The 25,564-nt window shown below is 40.1% G+C and overlaps 1 protein-coding gene across 12 annotated transcripts in view; it reads right to left on the reverse strand.

Annotated features, from left to right (window-relative positions):
* ANKRD28 (ankyrin repeat domain 28) overlaps positions 1-25,564 on the reverse strand; it is a 156,435-nt gene that overhangs the window by 46,565 nt on the left and 84,306 nt on the right. For 7 of the 12 annotated variants that reach the window (XR_010382871.1, XM_031467723.2, XM_031467776.2 and 4 more), the window contains 3 exons: positions 19,111-19,189; positions 5,793-5,863; positions 15-215 (listed from right to left, as the gene is read on the reverse strand). Coding sequence is in view for 11 of the 12 variants with exons in the window: in XM_031467723.2 (XP_031323583.1) it covers positions 15-215; positions 5,793-5,863; positions 19,111-19,189 (351 nt within the window). In the remaining variant the exon portion in view is untranslated. Of the gene's footprint in view, positions 1-14; positions 216-5,792; positions 5,864-19,110; positions 19,190-22,812; positions 23,296-25,564 lie in introns of those variants that run through there. The other 5 variants (XM_031468010.2, XM_031468052.2, XM_064490869.1 and 2 more) reach the window with 3 other exon arrangements.

Below are 25,564 nucleotides of genomic sequence, written 5' to 3' on the forward strand. Positions count from 1 at the left end.
TGGACACCACCTACCTCTCCGTGTCCGCTGAAAGCTGCATGATGCAGTGCAGTCCTCCCTGCTCGATCGGACACGTTTACGTTACTCAGCAGGGGCACCAAAGCTTCCGCGCACTTGACAGCTTTATTAGCAGCTGCTATGTGTAAAGGGGTTTGCCAGTTTTTGTCTCGAGCGTTCACATCTGCAGAATGCTTCAAAAGTACCTGAACTGCTTCCTAAAACATACGAAGACATAAATTAATCAAGACAAATGAGCTGACAGGTTTAGAAACTGCACATATATATATATATATATATAAAATTTATTGGGGAAATACGGTTCTAGTAGAACCTGCTATAAATAAGCCAGAAAACAAAATACTCTGAACTGAAGGCAGTAGTCAGAGCTATGTAAGATGCATCAAGATAAAACGTTCCCCTTTCCATCCTCCAATTAAAGGCATAACAATATTCATCAAAATGTACAAGAAGAAAAACTGACGAATGTTCTTCAAACACATTCATTATTTCTTTTTTTCTAGATGGTGAGATATGATTATTTATACTTTCAAGAGCTTTAAAAAGTAGATTTATCGTTTTGCTATTAAATATATAAAAATGTAAAGCATACTATTTCCTAAAGTGTTACACAAGGTATATTTTACAAAATGAAAAGTCACTAGCATCTAGTTCATGAGAGAGAGAGCGAGAAAGAGAGGGAGGGAGAGAGAGAGGGAGGGGGGGAAAGAGAGAGAGAGAGAGAGAGAGGAGAGAGAGAGGGGAGAGAGAGAGAGAGAGAGGAGAGAGAGGAGAGAGAGGAGAGAGAGAGAGAGGGAGAGAGGGAGGGAGAGAGTTAAGCCTTCGCTGTGACGCTGCCTGGTGGGAAAGTCGGTGTAAACAAGGCAAATTAAGAGTTTCCTGTTCAAAGGAACTGGCCTCTCAGAAGGACAAGGAGAACTTCACAACATACCCACAAACTGGACTCAGGGCAAGCTCGCAAGGAATCCAGTAAGCCATCAATATTAAGCAATATAATCAGAAATGACTTAGCAAAAATTTCCCCCTTACAGTGATACTCCAGTTTTTGGCAGATGAACAACAAACAACACATGAAACGAAAAGCACCAGAACCAGAACAGAATCATCTCAGTTCTGTCGTTTACAAGGCGTAACTTTCCTAGTCTAGTAAAACTGATCCTTGGTTCTCTTTTCAGCCAAGAGGGGAAACACCACCTGCCCACCACTCATCTCAGGGCTGCTGCAAAGGAAGCTGATGTGCATGACAAGCATTCAAAAGGTTAAAATAACCATAAATACGCAAAGCAGCAAGAAGACTGAATTATTCATGATTCACACATAGCCTTTAAAGCCTTTGAAATGAAAAGTAATTGGAACTGTTTGAAATATGAGAAACAGCACAAGCCCGGCCAGACTGGAGGGATGTCCACCAGTCTATCGACCTGCTAAGTAGCTAATCAAGGACACACGGAGGCCTGTCCTACACCCCAACCCCACTCCGGCTATTTACCCATGAGAGAGTTTAAAAGACCCATCTAAGAATGTTCACGGCAGCTTTGTTTATTCATAAGAGTCAAAACCAAGAAATGTACGTGTTCACCTACAGGGAAACAGATAAACTGCCATACGTCCATACATGAAACACTACTTGCAACAGAAAAGGAGCCAACCGTTAAGGCGCAGAACAATACGGACGAACGTTAAGTCAAGACACAGAGTACTGTTATGATCCCATTTTCATAAAAGTCTAGAATAGGCAAAGTTACCCAATTGTGAGAGAAATCAGAACAGTGGCTGCCTCTGGGGACTGACTGAAAAGAGACGTAAGGGAACTTGCTGCAGTGATGGAATCTTCTACCTCTCGAGTGGGGAAAGCTTACATGGGTGGATACCTCTGCCAAAACTCAGACTACGCACTTAAAAATCTGTGCATTTTACTATAAATCATACGTCAATTTAAAAAAAAAGGAATACGGGGGGAAAATAGAGGAATATGTACTCAAAATTATGGAGAACAAGGTACAAACACAAACACTACCAGAATTCTCCAGCCTCATCCCCAAGAGGGTGTACCGTGACTTCGGGGATAAAACTAACACCACAGTAGGAAGTGTCAGCAGGGATGTTAACAGATGTACCTGAAAATAATTAAAAACAAAACGAAGAACATATAATTGGGTAAACTGGGCAAACAAATCATACTATGGATGCCAGGCTTGCCTTAATTACTCTCACTCTAGAATTCACAATGCACAGCTTAAAGTTTCTGAAAGGTGTGGAATATTTATGTTCCATTAGCAAGAACAGAAAAATCAAAACTATTCTTTTGTTTCCCAGAAAAGCAAGAATAAATCCATTTTACGGTTGAGGGAGGGCAAGACGACACCCGAGGGAGCCATTTACACACAACGACCCCAACCCCACTGCTGGGGACTAACTGTGTACCCCTATAATCCATATACGGAAGCCCCAGTCCCCCAGTGTGACTGTATTTGTAGAGAGGGTCTTGAGGAGGTAAAGCTAAATGAGACCGTAAGGGAGGGGCCCTAACCTGACACGACTGGTGGCTTCTTAAGACGAGGAGGAGAGACTCCCCCTCCTCTCTCTCCACCATGTGAAGACACAGCGAGAAGGCAGCTGTCTGCAAGCCAGAAAGCGTCCTCATCAGAAAATGACCCTGCTGGGCCTTGACCTGGGACTTCTAGCCTCCAGACTGTGAGAAAATGAATTTCTGCTGTTTAAATCACCCAGTCTATGGTATTTTGTTACGACAGCCCAACCTGACTAATACACCCACCATCTACCACTCAGAAGTTAGTGCCATATCACAGTAACAGTGATCTTTGAAAACTTAAAGAAAATTCAAGAAATCTGTAAAGATAGGAGACATAAAAACACACCAAAAAGGGTGAATTTCTGGAAATTACAAACCAATAAGCCTGACGTTATAACTTAGTAAAATTCTAGGTTTTATTATGAACACATTAAAAGCATTTAGAAAAACATTAATGTAGGGATAATCAACGGTACACCTAGTGTCACTAATGACAATATTACCAGAGTAACCTTGATCCCAATTTTTCCATTATCAGAGGGTATGTACATGTAAGAAATGCTGCAGGTGTGCCTTGACAAAACCATTCGAGCAATTATCCTCTGACATTGATCTACATAAGACTACGAAATACGGGGATGTGGCGATGACAAAAGGTTAAACAATCGTATCCAGAGAGTATCTATTCATAGCTTGGGGTCAGACACAGGAAGAAAAAGGCTAATACATTTGCAAATAACCACCATGTTGCAATGGACCACTAATGTCTCACGTGGTAGCGTATTTTAAACTCAATTATCGACATCTAACTAAAATGTTAATTCCTGGAGTTGAGGTATTTAAAAAAAAAAAAACCTATCTTTCAGAGGATGTAGTGTGATGTGGCTTCTTAAAAAAAAAAACAACAAACACAAAAAGCTCTAATACTCAGAAACTGATTTATTCAGAAGAATACTCAGCATTTACAGAGAGTTGAATTTTATGCTCCCCTGGGAGAATGACAGTCACAAATCAGTGGTGGAAAAAGGACAAGAGAGCCGGGCAACACGACCGGCTGGGTGTCCGGCTGGGTGTGTGGGAACCACGTGACTGCAGGAGAGCTGGGGGCTTGGGACAGTTAACCCGAGGCAGTCTTTCTCAACCCGAGTTCAGTGAAGAAACTAAGCCTTAAGACATCTGCTGTCTGTGATGAGTTAACGTCCCCACGACGTGTCTGCAATGATGTTACCATCTCTGTCCCTGGGAGAATTGAGAAGACACTCCAATCTTCCGTAGGGCTTACTCCTCTCATGGTATCTCAAAACATAAAACAAAAGCTATCTAAAGTTTTGCCTTTTACATATTCCTCTGTGGTTATGTTTTTTATTAAATGAAGTGTGTACAGCTCTCTTTCACTCTCAGGATGGAACAGGAATCATGAAAAGAACACCAGTGAAACCGATAACCTTGACTAAGTTTCCTAGCAGTTTTGCTAATTATGAGATTTTCTTTTTAAAAGAAAAATAATCCCCAGGGATCAGGGTTTACAGAAGTTATATTTTTATAGAATGGTCATATTTTATGGTTGTTTCTCATAATCCTACAGAAGATTATCCTACTAAGTAGCTGAGTAATTTTTAAGATGAAAAGCCTAAACTTAATTTAAGGCTGAAAAGTTGAAACTTAAACGTATTGGGGTCCACTGCCTTCTAGCCCACAGCTGGCCCTTAAGTTCAGGCTAAGGACATAGTTTTTAAAAATCAGCAATCAGGTCTCTGAGCAGAACTTGCAATCTGCCTCTAACATAATTATTTTCTTTAAGAATTTTTGCTCTGTTTCTGTAAATATATAAAGTGTGCTTTCTAATGATTTAATTTGGCAAAACTCTACTAAATTTAAGTCATATTCCTAAGAGTCATACCAAAAAATAGGTAAGTATGACTCACTCACGAATTTCAGAGTTCCCAGGTTTCTGGTTAATGCCTTAGTTTTCGGGATTCCCAGAGCTGCCCAAGATCACACAGCCAGAAAGTGGCAGGTGACATCTGAAGGCAGTTTCTCCAAGTCCCGCAGTTCATCACCAGGGACTCCTGCCACCTCCCCTCTTGCCCCGACTGGGGCTTCCAGCTAACGGGCTGCAGGGTCTGCAGTCCCTGCCAGCCCTCCTCTGCTCCACGTCTCTGCACCTGCCCAGCTCCTGTTCTGGGCTCCAGTTGTGCCTCACAATAAGGACTACAAGGGAGGATGAAGAGACAGGCGTTCCCCCGGTTTCTCAAGGAAACCCCTCCTGAGGCCCGAGCGTTCCCTCTCCTTCTGCAGAGCTACTGGGTCCCAAGATGGGGAGAAGGACCAGTAGCTACACTTCCTTGTCTCCTACCATGTGGCTAACTAAAGAAAACGTTAAATTTATACAGTCACACACTTTTATATTTTAAATTATTTAAACAAATTTTCAATAAGCATCATTATTTTAAGAGGTAAAAGGGGAGCTTTGGGCACAATGCATTTGTAAAAAGCCCCCATCCATTTTAGAAAGGTGGTAAAGTGACAGAAAAAAAAAGGGTCCACGTTTTTGTCTCATCTCTACCACTCAACAGCTAAGTCGTTTCTGGCAAATCATTAACTACACAGTTCCCTGAAAACATCTAACCTACCAGGATGTCATGAGGACTGGAAGATATGAAAGATAAAGATGAACGGTCTCCAGAAACGTCACTTGTCTTGAAGAGCAAACAACACACAGGATTATAACTATACCAGAAATGAGGAATTGTTCTTCCTCACACGACACCTAACGTATTTTAAGGTTATACATTTAGAAGTGGCAAAATGTGAGATCAAGCAATGTTTCCGAAGCTCATTTCAGTGCTTGATATTTCAATTAGTCTTTACACGCTGCTGAAACTCTCTCTCAATCGCAACCAGCAGAACCTCTGTGACACATCTATTAGGGCTACTGTGAACCAGTAGAGAAAAGCCATGAAGAATTTATACAATAGAAAAATAATTTCTCTCTTGTAGGAAGTGTAGAAGGAGTGCCTTCAGTTCTCTGCTACTTTAGAAGCTCTACGAGGCCTTAGTCAGAAAAGGGAAATGGAGCAATTAACTTGGTTTGTACAAATTCCAAAGTAAAAAAATGACCAGTCTAGGTATTTTCAGTTGTTTTTTCCTTTTTTGAAAATAGAGAACTTGAATATGGGCTCACAGGCAGGCCTACTTAATGATTTCATATACAATATATTTACTGAGAGAAATTTCATACCTCACTACAAGATGCAACTGCTCTGTGTAAAGGTGTCAACCATTTGCTGTCTTTGGCATTAACTCTAGCTCCTGCAACAAGAAGAAAAAAATAAATTGAAATATTTTGCATAAAATATTTTAAGTAAATCTCTTGAAATAATAGTTACATATAGTCCAAATTGGATGAATAACAACTGAAAAAGTAGTACTGCACTTTTTTATATTTTCTGCTAATAAATGACCCTTAAATTATAAAACAAAATTATCCTTTTTAATTGATGTAATTACCCAATAAGGTATTAGCTCTTTTTATTAAGAATCAAATAAACATCATTTTATAATAGGCTAGAAAAGCCACCTTTATACAGAGCATATCCGATGTGAAAATCAGACTCCACTTGAGAATGTATGTTAAAAACTCAGATACTTAAATGAACAGGAATACTTAGACACAAAACATTGACTATTACAAAGCCTTCATTGTATTTCTTTACTAATTAATGCATCATGTCATGAAGCAACGTAATAATAAGAAAACAGTTTTCCACTGATGATTAAAAATGCATTGGTACTATAGAGTTATTTTATTAAACAGAAACAATGACTATAAACTAAGGGACAAAAAGTTAAGAAAGAAAGAAAGAAACCAACGCCATGTCTTTTCAGGTTCCAAGATGTAATAATTTTTAAAAAATGACAAAAACAAATCAACTATGTACAGTTTTTTAAAAATCATAAGCCAATGGACAAAACCTATCCTTAGTAAAATGGAAATACACCTCCTAAAACAAAAAGTGTATTACATAATTTGAGGGGGGATCTATCGCCTAGGTAAAATCCACTGGTTTCATGCTTAAATCTGAACCAAACAGAAGCAGCGCACTCACTGTAGGACCCCTGTAAGCAGAAACGGCCCCGGCCCTCAGAAGGGCACTGCAGGCAATCCTAGACTTCCACCTAGAACCGTAACTAGCAGTGGGCAGAGGCTTCAGATACCTAGTCCAATCTCCTTACTTTCTAGATGATGAAATGCAGCTGCAGAAGCTGCTCAACGTCAGCCAACTCTAGCCCGCACCAAGGACAGACTCAGACGACCTACTGTTCACACATTCTCTGCTTTGTGAGGTTCTAGGGAATATTCAAGTGCAGTGAGTCCAAGTTATGGCCCCCACAGAGACTAGCTGCAGGTCCCTAACTGGCTGTGTGATCCCTCTGAACCTGTTTCTTCACATACAAGACGCATCTCCTAATACTGTTACAAAGATTAACACATAACCAACGTACTGGTACACACACAGCACACATATGTTACAGGTAGACTTTAAAAGTCCTCAACATGAGAGAAAAGGAATGAAATGCAGGTGTAGGACTGTCCACAAAGGCAGCAGCTGAAATTTGAGAGCAGAACTCTCCGTGGGCAGGGACGGTGAGGACACTCAAAGAATCACGAACCAGTAGGAGAGCTTTCAAGGTGGCCTAAGGCTTTGGGTGAAACAAAGGGATTCAGCAAAATACAGAATCAGGTAGAGAGAGTGGTCTGTACACGTAATACACATCTGCACAACTCCCCGCCAGGCCCTGCGGAGACCGGACGGTGACAACACAGGCTGCCTGATGACGGCGAGGCCAGCGTTCGTGCTGGGTGCGAGGCACAGTCAGCCCAGCGCCTGACGTGCTCACGGGTCAGAAGGCCGGGCCCCAGGGAGGCTGGGCTCCTTCCTTCTCCACCCCCGTCGCTTGGAACTTCAACGGTTCTCTAGAGCACCTGCACCTCTTTCTGTGAGCCTGTACCTACGTGCACAGCAGGAGGGCAAGTCCTGGCACCAAGGCCTGAAGGGCAGCGACACAGACACTCAGAAGTGAGAAGCACACTGGAAAGACAAGGGGAGAGAAGACTGAGGCCTGATGGCCAGCCTCCGACCTGGGCAGGGTCAGCGTCTGATTCAAGGTTATTAACAGACAAGGAAGCACAGTGCAGCTGTCCCCAAAATGAGGATGATCTCTATGCGCTGGCAAAGATCCGAGCAATAAAAAGTAAAAAGAGCAGCAAGTAAGAACTGTATGAATGTTATTCTTTACTTTTACGCAGAAAAAGGAAATCCTCAGGAAAGCTGAGACACTGGGAGCAGCGGCTGCCTGTGTGTGTGTGTGTGTGTGCTGGTGGTGGGGGCAGGGAGGAGCGGCTGGTGTGACAGGGGACAGGACTGAAGGCAGCTCCACTGGGGCTGTGCACCTGTGAACATACGCATACTTCAACTCTGAAATGAAAAGGAAACACCGCATCTTCAAAAAGTGAACTGTATTTAAGAGGAAATAAAAGGAGCGGTCACAAAAAACAGTCCAAGAATTTGGCTTCAAGTGCAAAGAAAAAAATTAAAAGGAGCAAGAGGGTAAGGACAGTCTGTCTTTCTTGTGGATACGGATTATCAGACAGACAACTGAAGGAGGGAAGTCTAATCTTCACAGTGCATTTGGCAGCCCAAAGCAAAAACTCTGCTGGCTTCATTCTTCCATTTTAAGTTACAATAATTAATTAAGTAGTCTTTCTTTCTCTTTACTTTTAATAACAAAATCACAGTTAATTTCATCAAAACATAGGTGACTACAACCAAGAGTCCACCAATGGCTTCATGCTTCATGAGGACACATCATGCTGCTACTTGCAACAAGTAGATAATGGGATAAAAACTTTGGACTGTTCTTTTCAGATTCTGAAGATACTTATCTGCTGGAAGATCAGCAGTGGGATTTTAGACATCTGATCACAACCTTTCTCACAAGACACTCATATTTCATTAAATCATCTTTCTTCTAATAACACTAATCAAATAGCTTAATTCCTTGGAAGTGAAAGGGCAAGCAGGTGAGAAACGGCTGGGCTCTCTCTCTGAGCACAATACAAGTATCTCCCCTGCCACATGGGTGAATTAGTACGTGCATTATATATTAACAGACACGGCACACCAATGCCCGCTAAAAGAGCAGACGCTGGCTGTAAAATGAAAAAATGGCTTAAGGGCAGTAAACACGCAGCGCACGTCAGATATCCAGGCTACCAAGGCTCATCTCATGTGGAGTCTCTGAGGGTAACCAGACTTCTGTCGCACACACAGAGCTCCAAAATTAGCTACATGTCCATAAACACCAACTACAAGCCATTACAGTAACAGAAAAGGCATTTCCAGGGTAAAGTTAACTAATCCAACGGCTGAAAGCTAGACATAGGACTAAGAGTGGAGATGAGACAGGAAGACGGAAGGAGGGAGGGAGAGCTAGAGAAGGGGAGGGGAAGACAGAGGGGAGGAAGAGGGGAGGGAAAGAGGAGGGGGAGGAAGAGGGGAGGGGAAGATGAAGAGGAGGGGGAGGTGGAAGGGAGGAAGGAAGGGAAAGGAAAGAAAGAAACCCTATCTACTTAAAATACAAAACAGTCCTCGCACAGCGAAGTAAAACCAAATGTGCCAGCTCCGGTGGCATCAGCAGGTGCCCTCTACCTGGCAGTGCATAGAAGGATGACTAAGTCATCAAGAAAAGATTAATTTCTTTACTATTTCCTAATCATTAAAACAGAAAACAAAACAGCAGGGCCACGTCAAGTGTCACACCAGGTTACTGGAGGCCCTGTGATAGGAGTCCCACTCAGAAGCCCAAGACAGTAAAGATGGCACTTTGAAGCTGATGTCACTGACAACCACCGCGACCCAACATTACAGAAAACCATTCATCGCGAGGAGTGTATCTCGTTCAATCCAAGGTTCTTCTGCCCAACTGTGTAAGTCAAATACTTCCTTCACTGCCTTTCCCCACAAATCCAGAGAGATCAGCTGAGCTCTCCCTTATGATAAATAAGCAGCCACAACTTATTCCACAGGAAACATCTACATTTGGATTCTCCTTCCCAGAGTAGAGATGTGATTATAGGTTTCTAACATGTTAAAACAAGAAAACGAACAAGGCAGAAATCAACCGCAGGGTCACCCAAACAGGCTGGTTGTGTCCACCCGACACCACAGTTGAGATTATACAGAAAAACTCAAATAACCTGCCTCCTTTCACCCAACGCTTTCATTTACTAATTCACACATGTAAATGTACTCCGAAACAATAGTTTTTTTTTTTTTTAAGAAAAAAGATATTTAAGGTAAGGTTTCCAGATTAGATACATGCCTAAGTCATGAGGAGGTAAAACAGAAAGTAATTAATAAAAAAATAAAGTCTGGTTTGCGTACATCAGCCTGAGGCGCACGCGTGTCCTTGTCGAGGGGGGCTCCCATCTGACTCCAGTCCTCATTCTGAGGGACGACCGATGCACCTGTCTTCTCCCTAATCTCACCCCCACCAGTACCTGCCAATCTGTTGATTTCTGAATCTCAGTTGTCAGTAAGACAAGAGTTGTGGTGAATGACCTCTAAGACCCATTTCCAGTTATAACACTCCAAGCTATTTAGAAATACTCAGAATAAATTATTTCATGCATAATAAATACCTTGCCCTAATTTAACCTTAAATAGGGAATCAATACTGGGGCTCTCCAAACCACAGCCCACAGGGTGCCAGCCACCTACTCTGCAAATAAAGCCATGCTGCAGCACAGCTGCCCTCTCCCCGCACGTGCTCACACGCAGCCTCCACATGGGAGGGGGGCTGAGCAGCTGCTAGCGTCTGTGCGACCTCTGACGTTCAAAGTCTTGTGACCTCTGACACAGGATATGTACTTGAGAGTTGACACCATTTTCCTATGTGTTTGTAGTAATTACAGTCCCGCTAATAATTTTCTAAAACTTCTGCCTGCAGGGAATAGCTCTCTTCTCTGCTCCTAAGCCGCAGAGGAGAATCCACACCCAGCGAGCTGGGCCAGGCGCCAAGCACGTTAAGCATCTCCTCAAGCTGCAGAGAACGCTTTCCCTCGGCTGACTACCAAAAGCAGTGGCCAAAGCTTCAGACTGTTTTCAGGTTGGGAGAAGGAGCACAAAGCAATTACATTTCCACTTTCCCACTTGTGATGCTGGATTACCACTCCTCCTCACCCCCCAAAAAACCCCTAGCTGGTGCACTTTATCACTTCAGAGGGTGGTAATGGACACTGGATGCTGGGACTGAACTGTGTCCGCACCATCAAATTCATATGTTGAAGTCCTAACCCCAGCACCTCAAAATGCAACCTTATTTGGAGATAAGATCTTCACAGAGGTAACTAAATTGAAATGAGGATTTTTTAGGGTGGGCCCGAATCCAGTACAACTGGATCTTTAAGAACAGAAGAAATTTGGACACTGACATGAACAGATGAAAGATATAAGGAGAAGGTGGTCACTTACAAGCCAAGGAGAAAATCCTAGAACAGCTCCTTCTCCCACAGCTCTCAGGAGCAACTGACCCTGCCAACACCTTGACCTTGGACTCCGGCCTCCAGAACTGTGAGAAAATAAACTTCTGTGGCTTAAGTCACTCAACGTGTGCTAACTTGTTGGCATCCCCAGCAAACTAACACATCAGCACTGGAGGCTTTCAAGGGTCACATACCTTAGGTCCAATTCTTAAAACCAGAAACATTCATATTTCCTTATTAAGAACTTAATTTGCTGAAAAAGGCCAATCAAATGGATTTCTGACTAACACACAACACTGTTTTTCACTACCCAACACATGCTGGAAACAGCCTGAGGTACCGGTAAATCTGTAGTTTTAAATTCAAACATTAAATGGATAGCTCCCATAAAAGTATCCATACGTAGGTAGCCAGAAAAATCTAGTCCTTAAAACAGAAGTTCTTTAACAAAAGTCACTGCCTACACAACTGTTACTAAATGCTAAGTAGGTGTGGGGTGGGGTGGCGGAGCGGGTAGACCATAGTGGGGGCAGAGGGGCTCAGACCACAGCAGGGTTAGAAACACGGAACTCTGTAGTCACACAGCCGGGGTCTGCATGCTGGCTCTAGCTTTTCTGAGCAGTACAACCTTCATCTCTAAATGCTTTCATTTCCTTGGTCTATAATAATATACCTTCACTGAGTTAAGAAGACAAAATGGGATCATAAATGAAAGTAAATTTAACACAACACCTGAGACACAGCAAGCACTCACTGCTCTAGTATTTTGCCTCGTTCAATAATAACTGTAAACTAATTCTACCAGACTCCGGTGTTGCTATAGATTCTGTGGAAGGAGTCACTTGTTTGATTACATACTACATGTCAAAAGTTATATGCCTCATCCATAAATCTTGAAGATACACCATGTATAAATATTTGATTTCTAATGAATTTAGCTTAGGTTAGAGGGAATAAGTAGTTTCACCCTTAAAAAAAGAAAAGCGCATCAAAATATAAAAAAGATTGTGAAGGAATGCCATCTTCAATACAAGAAAACAGTTACAACCACTAATCAAACTATGAATGTCTAACAGATACAGTGAAATCTGTACCAAAATGAAGGATGCTGAATGAAGCTTTCCCGGGTCCTGGGAAGGCTACCGAGTTGTCTAAAAGAGTATGCCTGTGTGCCTCGCCTCCCCATCCAAGAGATCTTCAGATGATCTTACAAGTCATCCACAGGAGAAGCTCCCTTCATAACACAGAACAAGGTGAGACTGTGCTACAGGGGGGACCGAGCTGCTGGAGAGGGAGGGCTGGAGCCCATCACCATTGAGTCACTGCCTAAGAACCTGAGATGCAAGGAGCTGCCGGGCCACCCCAGCTCTGCAGGATGTGGAGACTAAGGGAGCGATGCCACTGGGATGGACAGAAAACAAACCTGGCCTGAGAGCCACGTGCAGACATGGACGGGTGTGATGCTCGTGCCTTGCCCCACCCGCTCTGTTCTTCAGTGAACAGCTGCCCTGGAAGGAAACAGATTCCTCAATGATGTGTTAAGAATTGTGAGGGATTCAGCACAGGACTAGAGCAGAAATACACGAAAGAAAGCACAGTAAACTGAGTTAATAGGTACATGTATCTGAAAGAAATTACCCCAGGAAAGGAGAGGAGAGGATGAATTTGTGAACCGTTGTTTATACACAACTTCAGAGAAATTAAGCTGAACAGAGATGTCAAAGAAGAGCTCCAAGAAAGAGGTAAGCCAACACAAAGAGATGAGAGCTGGCGGGGCTCAGGAAAGAGAAAAGGGAAATACAGCAGTTACAGATAAAATCCTAGAAACAACAAAAAAGCAGGACAGACATGTCTTAAAAGGCAGTCAAGAATCTGAAGCCACAGGCAGAGTGCATCTTTGTTGTTGTTGTTAATGGAGGTGCTGGGGATCGGACCCAGGACCTCGTGCGTGCTAAGCATGCGTTCCACCACCGAGCCACCCCCTCCCCCGCCAGAGTGACTCTTCAGAAACCTAGGTCACCCTATGTCCCCCACCCCAAAACTCACCACTGGTTTTCCACATCTCTTTAGGGGCCAAAGCAAGTCTTCACCTGGAAACTCCCCACCTTTGCTTTATCTCCTTCGACTTTTTTTCACTTGCCTCCAAGCATGCTACACCTCCTGGCGTCTGCTCCTGCTCTCCTCTCAGTTTCCACTAAATATCTGCACCATATGCAAGGCTCGCCTCCTTACTTCCTTCAATTATCTCCTCGAATGTCACTGAATTTTTTCCTGGTAACCCAATATAAAATAGCAACTGACCCCCACCCAACATACTTACTATTCCTTTAATTTTTTCATAGCAATTATCACCACAAAACAAACTATCCATCAGCCTGTTACTATCTCCCCATTAGAACAGAAGCTCCACAAAGGCTGGGACTTCACTGATTTCATTCACTGCTCTACCCACAGCACCTAGATAACACCGGCTATGCAGACATGCTTATTTAATATTTGTTGACATAATGAAGGATAAGTAAAAGGAAGCAGCCTAACCTAAATGCAAAGACAAAATTACACTCTAATCAACAAAGTTAGCCTAGGAAAGTCAGTATGAATTTCAGGGATAAAGAACTGAATCCTGCAGGCATGAAGGCAGAGGAGAACTGACTAGGAGTGGAGTGAGCTGGGGGACGGAATGGTAAGCACATAAGAGCTCGATACAAGACTTTTACTCAGTGCTAGAAGACAGTGGAGTAATACCTATAAAGTTGACAGGAAAAAACATAAATTGAGAATTTTATAACTAGCTAATCTACCCTTCAATTATTAAAAGAAGGCAACAGTCTCAAATAAATAAGATAGCAGGGAATATCGTCCATGAGCTCTTACAGAAAATACAGAAAGAAAAACTACATGATGTGTCTATGCAACCAAGACACAGAAAAATTAAAACCTGGGAACAGAAAAGCCATGTGTAAGGACAAGCGGGGTGTGGTGTGTGTGTGAAAAAACAGTGGGAATAACGATTACAAAAAGTCATAATTAAAGTCATCATTCTTGACAATGAAAACACGAAAGTGAAATTAGAGAATATTACTTCCTAACTTCTCATAATAGTAAATCAGAAAACAATCAGAACCTGAAGCATGAACAAGGGAGTACATGGCTCTAAGGAACTACTGACTTTTTTATATTCTTCACTTTTCATTTTAGAGAGAGATTTTACAAACAAATAACCTTGCCATGGATACCCAAGTAGTTTTTATAATATAAAATTACAGTAATTTACTTTATTGTGTGTTCTTATTGAAGCATACCATGACTTTTATGTAAAGCAAGGGCTAAACGGGGATTATTTCACACTGCTTGATTTTCTTCCGATCACACTAGGTACGGTTAACCCAACTACTACTGTAACACGTCACCAGTAATCAACACGAAGGGGAACAGGAGCCTACCCTAAACTTTACACTAACAGTTTTCATTATTAACTATGAGCAGATCAGCCTCATTTTGTTGCCTACTTTTCCCTTCATGTACTTAATTCTCTTCTTTATCTAGGGAATTGATCAGGTCAAACACCTAGTTTCAATTCTAGTTTATAACTTACTAAGTTATAAACCCATTCAATACAACTATATGGCTGTTTGGAATAAGGAGTTATGTAAATCAGTGTATAATTGGGCCTCAACAACCATGGCCCTCAAACCAAATTTAAGCAGAACCCATGAAACACCACTATATACCCTTAAGAGTCTGCATATACCATTTGAAGACTACCATTCTGGGTGATGTTTATTTTTTCCCCCAGTTTTATTATATAATTGACGTATAACATTATATTAGTTTAAGGTGTACAACATAATGATTTGATACACACACACATATATATATATATATACACAGAAATAATTACCACAATAAGTTTAGTTAACATCCATCATCTCACAGTTAATTTCTTTTCTTGTGATGAGAACTTTTAAGATCTACTCTCTTAGTAACTTTCAAATATACAGTACAGTATTAACTATACTCACCATTCTGTACATTACACCCTCAGAACTATCTTACAGTTAGAAGTTTGTACCTTCTGACCACTTTTATTCAGTTCCCCACTACCTTACCGGCACCCCTGGCAACCATCAATCTATTCTATGAATTTGGTTTTCGTAGATTCCACATATAAGTGAGACCATGAATTATTTGCCTCTGTCTGACTTATTTCATTTAGCATAATGCCCTCAAGGTCCATCCATGTTGTTGCCAATGGCAGGATTTGCTTCTTTTTTTAATGGCCAAATGATACTCCACTGTATGCATTTACCACATCATCTTTATTTATCCGTTGACATTTAGGTTGTTTCCATGTCTTGGCTGTTGTGAATGATGCTGCAATGAATGTGGGAGTGCACGTATCTTTTTGAGATGGTCATTTTGCTTCCTCTGGATGTACACACAGAAGTGGAAGCACTGGATCATACAGCTGCTTCATTTTCAATTTTTTGAGGAACCTCCATACTTTTTTCCGTGATGGCTGTACCAATTTATATTCCCAGCACAAGGAATTCCCTTTTCTCCACATCTTTGCCAATACTTCCTATTGCCAGTCTTTTTTATGACAGCCATTCTAACAAGCGTAAGGTGATATCTCCTTGTGGTTTTGCTCTGCACTTCCCTGATGATCAGCAATGCTAAGCACCTTATCATGTACATTTTGGCCATAACTATGTCTTCTTTGGAAAAATGGAGCCCTTCTGCCTGACCTTTAATCAGATTGGTTTGTCTGGTTTTTTTTGCTATTGAGCTGTATGAGTTCTTTATATATTGTGGATATCAACTTTGTAAATGTATTGCAAATAAATTTGCAAATTGTTTTCTCCCATTCTGTAGGCTGCCCTTTCATTTTGTTGGTTTCCTTTGCCATGCAGAAGCTTTTGGTTTGATGTAGTCCCACTTGGTTATATCTGCCTTTGTTTCCTTTGCTTCTGGTGTCAAATCTAAAATATCATCGCCAAGACTAATGCACAAGAGCTTACCCCTTGTTTTTTCCTTCTATGAGTTTTATGATTTCTGGTCTTACGTTCAAGTCTTTAACCCATTTTGAGTTGATGCTTGTGTAGGGGTAAGACAGAGGTCCAGTTTTCCCAGCACCACTTATTGAAGAGACAGTCCTTTCCCTATTGTATGTTCTTGGTCCTTTGTCGTAAATTAGCTGACCATAAAATGAACGAGTTTGTTTCTGGGCTTTTTGCCCCATGGATCTACATGTCTGTTTTTATGCCAATACTTTACTGTTTCAACTACTATAGCTCTGTAATATAACTGAAAGGAAGCATGACACCTGCACCTTTGCTGTTCTTTCTTAAGACTGCTTTGGCCATTTGGGCCTTTGGGGTTCCATACATATTTTAGGATTTTTTTTTTACTTCTGTGAAAAATGCCAATGGAATTTTGATGGGGACCGCACTGAATCTGTGGATTGCTTTGGGTAGTGTGGATATTTTAACAATATTAATTCTTCCAATCCACAAGCACAGGGTATCTTTCCATTTCTTTGTGCCTTCTTTACTTCCTTTCATCAATGTCTATTAGTTTCCACTGTACAGAGCTTTCACTTTCTTGGTTAAAGCTGTTCCTAGGTATTTTACTCTTTTTGATGTAGTTATAAATGGAACTGTTTAAATTTCTCTTTCTGATAGTTTGTTATTAGTATCTACAAGCACAACAAATTTTTGTATGTTGATTTTGGAGCCTGCAACTTTACTGAATTGGTTTTCTAACAGGTTTTGGATGGAGTCTCTGCAGTTTTCTATGTATATCATGTCATCTGCCAACAGAGACAGTTTACTTCTTCCTTTCCACAATTTGAACACTTTTAATTTCTTTTTCTTTCCTAACTGCCATGGGTAGGGCTTTTTCCTATGTTGAAAAAGTGGTAAGAATGGGCATTCTCACCGTGCTCCTGATTTTAGAGGAAAAGCTTTCAGCTTTTTGGCTTTGGATACGATGTTAGCTGTGGGCTTGTCACATGGGGCTTTATTATGCTGAGGTATGTTCCCTCTATACTTACTTTCTTGAAAGTTTTTTTTCTTTTAACCACAAATGGGTGTTGAATGTTGTCAAATGCTTTTTCTGCATCTACTGAGATGATCTTATGATTTTTAGCTTCATTTTGTTAAGGAGTGTATCACACTGACTCATTTGTGGAAGTTGAAGCATCCTTGGAATAAATCACACTTGATCATGGCATTATGATCCTTCTAATGTATTGCTGAATTCAGCTTGCTAATATTTTGTTAGCAAATATTTTTGCATCTATGTTCATCAGGAAAACTGAAGTATAATTTTCTTTTTTGGTAGTGCCTTTTTCTGGTTTTGGTAACAGGGTAATCCTGGCCTTTTAGAATGAGTTTGGAAACATTCTTTCCTCTTCAATTTTTTAGAACAGTTTGAGAAGTATAGGTATCAACTCTTTTCTAAACGTTCGGTAGAATTCACCTATGAAGTCACCTGGCCCTGGGCTTATCATTTAAGCAGAATATGCCTCAATGAAGAGGAAATACTATTTTTCCCTTGAACCTCCTCAGTTCTTATCTCTGATCAATTTCAGTTGAAAACAAGCGAGCTAGCATCCACAGAACTGACATTTTCCATGAAGCACATCAGTGACGGAGTTATTCATAAAGAAACTAATATAAGCTTATTAGCTTGATCCATATTTAACTATAACTCTATATAGTCATGCAATTTATTATAAAAATTATATTTGAAAAATTTTTATTAATTCACAATGGCAAAATTCTATTCAGGCTACTATTTAATAGGATTTTCACTCAAAATTTTCCTCAGTGCTCCTTCTCCCAAATATCAAAGGAATGATGCTACTTCTCCACTTGCACTCTGTATCTATCTGTGCCATCTGGTAACACAAGCACAACTCAGACGCGTGCATCTTTTCCTAATAAATATCCTCTATGATAATCTGGGTACAAGAGAAATGTTTCTAAGCTCTCTGATTGCCTGTTTTAGGACTGCAGGCAGTCTGACCACAATAGGAGCTACTCTCTAAGAGACAGTTTTACCATTACTTCATATTGTGGAGTCTTAAACAGTTGAGAAGAAATTTAAAAATAAAAGTACAATTTCCTAAAATATATTTTATATGCCCTCAAAGAGAATTAGATACAAGCCTTTTAAAGACATAAGTCTTGCTGGCATCACTTTCAAAATATATCTATAATCATACCATTTCTTAGCCCCTCCACTGCTGTTCTGGCTCCAAGCCACCACCACCTCCCCCTCGGAGAACTGTGATCGTCTCCTAGTAACTCTGTGGTTAATGAGGCCTTGTATGACAACTCTGTGCAATACCCAGCCCTATATAATGCTCATCCCACCCCATTATAGCTGTCCCTCAGCATCCGAGGGGACTGGTTCCACCACCCTCTGTGGACATCGAAATCCACAGATGCTCAGGTCTCATATAAAATGGTACAGTATTTGCATAAAATCAATGCACATTCTCTTGTATACTTCAAATGCTCATTAGGCCACTTATAATACCTAACTCAATGTAAAAGCTATGTAAATAGCTGTAAAGTACAATGTAATGTTATGTGAACAGTCACCAGTTCATGGCAAATTCAAATTTTGCCTTTTGGAACATTCTGGAATGTTTTTCCCAATATTTTGATCTGTTGAACCCACAGATACAGAGGGCCAACTTATTCTGGTCTACTTCTTCATTTTTCCATAGCACTTATCTCCTTCTAACTTGCCGTAAAATTTACTTGTATTTTCAGCCTACTTATCTTTTTAGAGTGTATGCCCTACGTGGGCAGCGATTTGTTTTCTAATGTACTTAAGCCCCAGAATGTACCTGGGACCTGAGACGAGGTCAGTACTTCTAGAATGAACAATCAAGTTTCAGGTTGTTAAACAAATATGAAGAAATAGTCAATCAGGTTTGATAAATATTAATTATGACAAAATATGCATGATGTGCTCTATACAGAGTTTACCATACCAGATAAAATAAGCAATTCAATGATTTCTGCATCTCCAAGATAGGCAGCAGCATGCAGTGGAGTTCTCTTTTCATTGTCCTGTGATAAGAAGGAAAGGTGGAACATAAATTTCAATATAAAGTTAATTTTAATATACTTTAAATGAAGAGAAACCATCATTTAACTACCAGCTTACTACCTGCATAATTCCAGTCTAGTCTGCAAGTCCCACTAACAGAGTATTTCCTTGCTATAAGAAGAAAAGCCTAAAAAAAAAATGTTTTTGGCCTTAAAAGAATGGTATAAAATGCAGCAAAGAATAAAAGAAAAATCTATGATGACAAAGAAACAGCTTCTTAGACTTTCTCTAAATAAAGAAGCCTATGCTGCTGATATATAAAGGCAAACTTCCTTCACTTCATACTACTTGCCCACTACCCCCTCAATGTATTCCCACAATTTTATATAGTTTAGAATTGTTGATCTAACTAAACAAAATAAACCTTAACAAACCAGAAAGTTTGCTCATCAAAATATTTCCACAGAAGTACCCATAGTGGCAAAAATAGAAAATATCTCCGGGGATTTGGAATCATCCCTTAAAACAACTTTAAGGTTTTTCCTAAAGTTCCTGCCAATTCCATTTTTGGCACTAAAATATATTCCTATCTTTGTAAGTATCAAAAAAAAAAAAAAAAACCCACCAAAAAACTTAGTCTTCCAAATCTTCCTTCAGGAGGAGAAGCTACATCTAACTTCATGGCTTTGTGTACTTCCCTCCCTGAAACAACGTCCTTCAATTTGAAAAGCAAGATCTCAGAGTGATGTTGCATTCAGGGATTCAATTCACGTTTATAGCTCATCTAAGGTTACAACAGTGTTGCTGACTTGGCTGCATCTTAGAAAGTTATTCATTTAAAAATACTTATTTTGAAATTTATATCCAGTTTTTTTGCATACTGGCTTTTGAGCCAGACTGTTAGTTGTTTTCCATTATCCGTTTTCCCCTTTGTCCACAGGAATAAATTTTTACCTGGTTATTTACCCACCCAGGGAGAGAACAGACTCCTAGCATGCCTTGAAATTCTGTTACTTAGCATGGACGTGGAAGTAAAGGCACAACTTTCAGGTCACCTTCAACCTAAAAGATAACCATCCTATAGCTAGACTAAAGCTTTATTTTAGCACGTCCCACCGGCTGGAAGGCAGATGTGAAGCTGCGCCAGCTCTGACCATGCAGAGGAAGGCCGATACCCTACAAGACAGTTAAGCAAAAGATATTGACTGATTCTGTAGAGCAGAGCTGCCCCGCCAACTTGGGGCACTAACTTCTAGACAAATAAGAGAAATAAGAATTTTATTTAAATAGATACTGTGTTGTATTATGATAATATTATAGCTTTCAAGATTAAAAAAAAAGAAAAATTTCACATCATAATAATTTTCTAGTTGGGCAATATCCCAATTGTGCTAAGAAAGAATAGTCAGGCCAATGAGAATAAATTAGGAAAAAAATCTGCTAGTCAAAAGAGGGGTTAAAAATATTCATAGGCAATCACAAAAATGTTCAGCTGTAGTATATAAAGGTTTTATAAAGATGTGTGTATCATGTAATTATCACTGGCTCTACATATAATTTAAATGTATTCATGGTACTGTTTTTGTCCTTATAATAGTAACAGGTGCAAAAATAAAGGGAGGCTGGTATGATGGTTATTAATGTTTTTTAAAGTCAGCTAAGAGCTCTTGTCTCTCTAACCCCAATTAACTTCCACATGACCATGTTTTTTATTCCAATATAAACCCCAATAAACAAATGGTTTGCACAGACATGACTGAACAAAGAGTCACTGAAAAAGCTAACACAGAACTACTAAAATATCAGGCTTACTCAAAGCTGAGTCCTAACTTAGTCGATTTAATAAAAGAATCCTTGGCTTAAAGTTTTTCAGTGTTAATCATTAACACATTGAACTTCCCTACAATGTTTAAGTATCGTCAGACCCACTCAAACTGAGAAACACACACATTCCACAGGATAAACCACACACACACAGTACACAGTACACACGGAGAGCAAGTCATATCTGTGTGAGATTGTCTGAAATTCTGTGACTCAGTGTCTTGAATTCTATTAATGTACTTCATATGACTCAGGAACTTTTTATTCCTTTCATCTGATTTGTAGAGAGGAAAAACTAAGGAACAAATTGGTTAATTTAATTTAATTTTCTTAACATTTTTTATTGAGTTATAGTCATTTTACAATGTTGTGTCAAATTCCAGTGTAGAGCACAATTTTTCAGTTATACATGAACATACATATATTCATTGTCACATTTTTTTTCGCTGTGAGCTACCATAAGATCTTGTATATATTTCCCTGTGCTACACAGTATAATCTTCTTTATCTATTCTGTGTATACCTGTGAGTATCTACAAATTTTGAAATCCCAGCAAACTGGTTAATTTTAAAAGAAAAATTTTACCTATCCTACTCTACTACAATTAAATATTGAAAATCATTCGATAAAACATTTAAGATTCCCTTTAGAAAAATTTATTAGAATGAAAAAATGAATATCCCTGTATACACATGAATTTTACCTCAAGGAATTTCTTTTTTTTTAGATAAAGGTATCAAATACCCATTTATAGATACTTAAATCAAAATGCTGGAAACAATTTAAATACTCACCAGTAAGGGAATGCTTATCTAAAATTATGAAACACAAGCAGCTCTTAACCAACCTTCATTTAACTGACTTGCATGATGAACCAATATTCTGTTTCCTGGGTAAGACTAACGGTCCCTGCGAGGAAGGTAACACTGCACTCCCGTCAGGGGACTTCGCGCTGTCGGGGGAAAAGCCCTGGCCCAATTCCCCCCCAAAATGGCTGGTAAATACACACTGTTACAGCAAAATGCTTAAAGATTGTTTTAGACGCTTCCCCCTGTCAGACTTCGATTAGCTTATCAATTACCAGTTATGAAAGTGTGCAGATGAGAGGTCTTCGAGTTGTACACACACACACACACAGTGCAATACTATGCAAGGGTTCTGAATCCAATTCCCATGTGTGGGTTTCCCCCCAACACATCAAGCAATGCTCCAACACCTGCTGGTGGTCCTACAACTCTACCCGATTATGACACTATCTACCAGGGGTTGACAGGATCAGATCCCACATGTTTCCAAAAGTAAAATAAAAAAACATAAAGATAACATTTCAATCAGCTGAAAACACTGCAGTAATTCCCCATACCAGGCATTTCACAAATCCAGGTGCCCATTAAAAAAAAAGAAAATATTTCTTAGGTATTAAGTCAGTTTTTAAAGAAACCATTACACCTCCACAGAGTATTCCAAAACAACCCCAACTAGAATTATTAGGTACATACAACAGACTCAGAAAACTTAACTCATTTGATCACACAGCTTTTGATCATATTCACTGAAGTATACACATTATTCTTACCATTCTTATGTGGTACTCTGAAAAGATATTTTGTGCATATGATTAGGACTGCAAAAAATTATTCACCCTCCCCAAATAAAAGCAAACCAAAAAATAGCTTTAGCTCTTTTAATTGACTATCCTGAGAGATGGGAAAACTATACACATCAGAAGGGTAAAAAAAGAGAGAGAGAGAGAGAGAGAGAGAAAGACCAGTGATTGCTACCCACTTTGGGGCTGGGGCACTTTGGTTAGTCGCTCACCTGTGTACCGATCAAGCCAGAGCAGCTGGAGGAGCCACATTTACTAACACGGCAGGGCCCAGAGCAACCACATGCAGAGAGCGGCTTCTCAGGAGAGATTGTCATTCTGTGGTAGGCACTGTATAAAGCCCTCGACACATCTGTTCTACTCTGCAAAATTCTTGTGGAGTTCAGCATGCACTGTTCTTGAAGAAGAGGAAACTGCTTCCACGCTCAGACTCCTCACCAGAACACTCTACTGACAGCTGACCAACTAAAAGCAAGCCATCAGTTCAATCTCACTTTGTTCAAAGCCTGACCAGCTGTGGCTTCTCTTGGGCATCTTCAAAGAAACAAAACTACTGCAAGGAAACTGCTCAGCAACACAGGCTGGAGGCTGGGCTTCCCCGACACTAGCTTGTCACTGCCACCCGCCCGTCAGCTTCGTCCCTCTGTATCTGCACAGAAAGGAGAAGGAAGGGCTGAGGAAAGACCAGGAAATAAGCAAGCTGTCCTTCCTTCCGTTCCTTTAAGAAAAGCTGCATTAGCCAGAGATCCAGGATTCTACACGCAGTGGTCCTTGAACAACATAGGTTTGAATTTGCGTGGGTCCACATTTTGCCGATTTTTTTCAGTAAACATGTTGGAAAACATTTTGGAGATCTGTAACAATTTGAAAACTTGCAGACGAACCATGTAGTTTAGATACACTGAAAAAACTAAGAAAAAGCCAGGTATGTCATGAATGCACAAAATATATCTAGATACTAGTCTGCCCTTACTCAGACATAAGGTTAGTGATATTTAATATAAATAATGTTTTAGTTTTCTTACCGTTTTATAACTTTGCTATCAAAGAATTATGTTACTGTACAGGATTCATCTCCCTCTCGTAATTGGGGAAGCTGTGTTATCAGCCAATCAAAACAGACAAGTGTAAAAAATGTAACAATGTTTCCAATACTACACTACAAATATGACTATAATGTTGTATGCCGTAACAATTTCGTGATCATTCCTTCCTCAGTGTACAGGCTAGGCTACCGGGAAACAACTGACTACCAGGCTGCCGTAAAGCAATCATACTGGGGCTTCTTCAGTATCAGGGCATGAACTGTTATCTCTCTAAATAAATACCAATTTCTTTTTCATAGCTTCTTTTCATTGTTGATGCCCAGTGTTGGTTATAAGCGTAACATCTAGTGTTCTGTACCATGCAAGACGGTACTGATGCAGGTGGTGACAGCTGGTTCATTCTGTAAGCAGACGCCATAAACTTAACAGTATTGCTGAGTACTGCACAGCACTGTAAATGTATTGTCTCTTCCTATGGTTTTCTTAATAACATTTTCTTTTCTCTAGCTTACTTTACTATAAAAATACAGTATATATTACAAGTATATGCATTATATATGTTAATCAGCTGTTTGTTATCAGTAAGGCTTCTGGTCAACAGTGGGCTATTAGTGGTTAGTTTCAAGTGAGTCAAAAGTTATACAAGGATTTTCGGCTGCACAGCGGGGGGTGGGGTCAGTTCCCCTTATCCCCACGTTGCTCAAGGGTCAACTGTATTTAAGAACCAGAGACTCTGCAGAGGTATGAATTGTCTAAACTCCTAAGCTTCTGAAAACACTTAACAAGAAAATGTATACCAGAAAACTCACCAGTGAATATATAATAATCAGCTACATTTTAAACAATATAATGAGCTAATTGTGCTGGTTAAACTAAAAAGAAAAAACATTTCATCTCAAATCATATACCTTACACACAGCAAGGGACGCTGTACAAATCCTAATCTCTTCAGAACAACAAATGTGATCCAAACTTTTTAAAGGTCAGAGCAATGAAATGGATGGTCAATAAAAATTTGCTGGCCTGAATTTATCAAACTCACAGACAAAACTCACAAGATAGATAAAAATTAGTCAAGTAGTAGCGCAATTCAAAATCTACAGGAACTTGAAATGTTTAGTTTTTGACACAATCACTTTGGATGACAGCAGACAGGGAGATTTTACATGACTTCTCCCTCATCTCGGTAAAAGGACACAGTTATGAATATATTCTGGGGAAGGGAAAGGAAGGCAGGGAAAAGGGAGAAAAGTTATTCTCTTAGTTCAACATATTAGTGAGATTTTAAAAGCAACACCATCTTTTAAAACAAAAAATTGATGTTTACAATTAGTGTTTTAACTGTATCCTGTGTAATTTTAAAGTACAGAAAAACACCAATTTATAATGGTTTCAAAAATAAAGAACATTTACTCTCACACAGAGGAGGGCCGAAGCTAGCTGATTCAGCAACTCAAGCACATCATCCAGGTACCTCTCAGAAAATCCTACGTTTCCACTTTGCTGCCAACCACAACCATGTTATAACTACAACGTAAAGGCTCGTCCCAAGCTAGTTCACCCCAAACAATGTCCAGCGGAAGACATCTTTCCCTGTGTGTCTATTTTAACTAATTAACTAATTAATTAATGAAATTTGAAAAGAGCAGTTTTAGGTTTAGAGCAACAGTGAGGGTAGAGTCTAGAGATCTCCCACGTACCTTCTGCCCTACACATGCACAGCACATTTGTTACACTGACGAACCTGCTCTGACGCATCATGATCACTCTAGTCCAGAGCCTCAGGGTTCACCCTTGGTGCTGTAAGTTCTATGGGCTGGGACAGACGTTTAATGACACATATCCACCATTATGATATCACAGAGTATTTTCAGTGCCCTAAAAATTCTATGTGCTTTGTCCATTCAGCTCCACCCGC

The sequence above is a fragment of the Camelus dromedarius genome, chromosome 2 (assembly GCF_036321535.1).
Source record: "Camelus dromedarius isolate mCamDro1 chromosome 2, mCamDro1.pat, whole genome shotgun sequence".
Lineage (NCBI taxonomy): Eukaryota > Metazoa > Chordata > Mammalia > Artiodactyla > Camelidae > Camelus > Camelus dromedarius.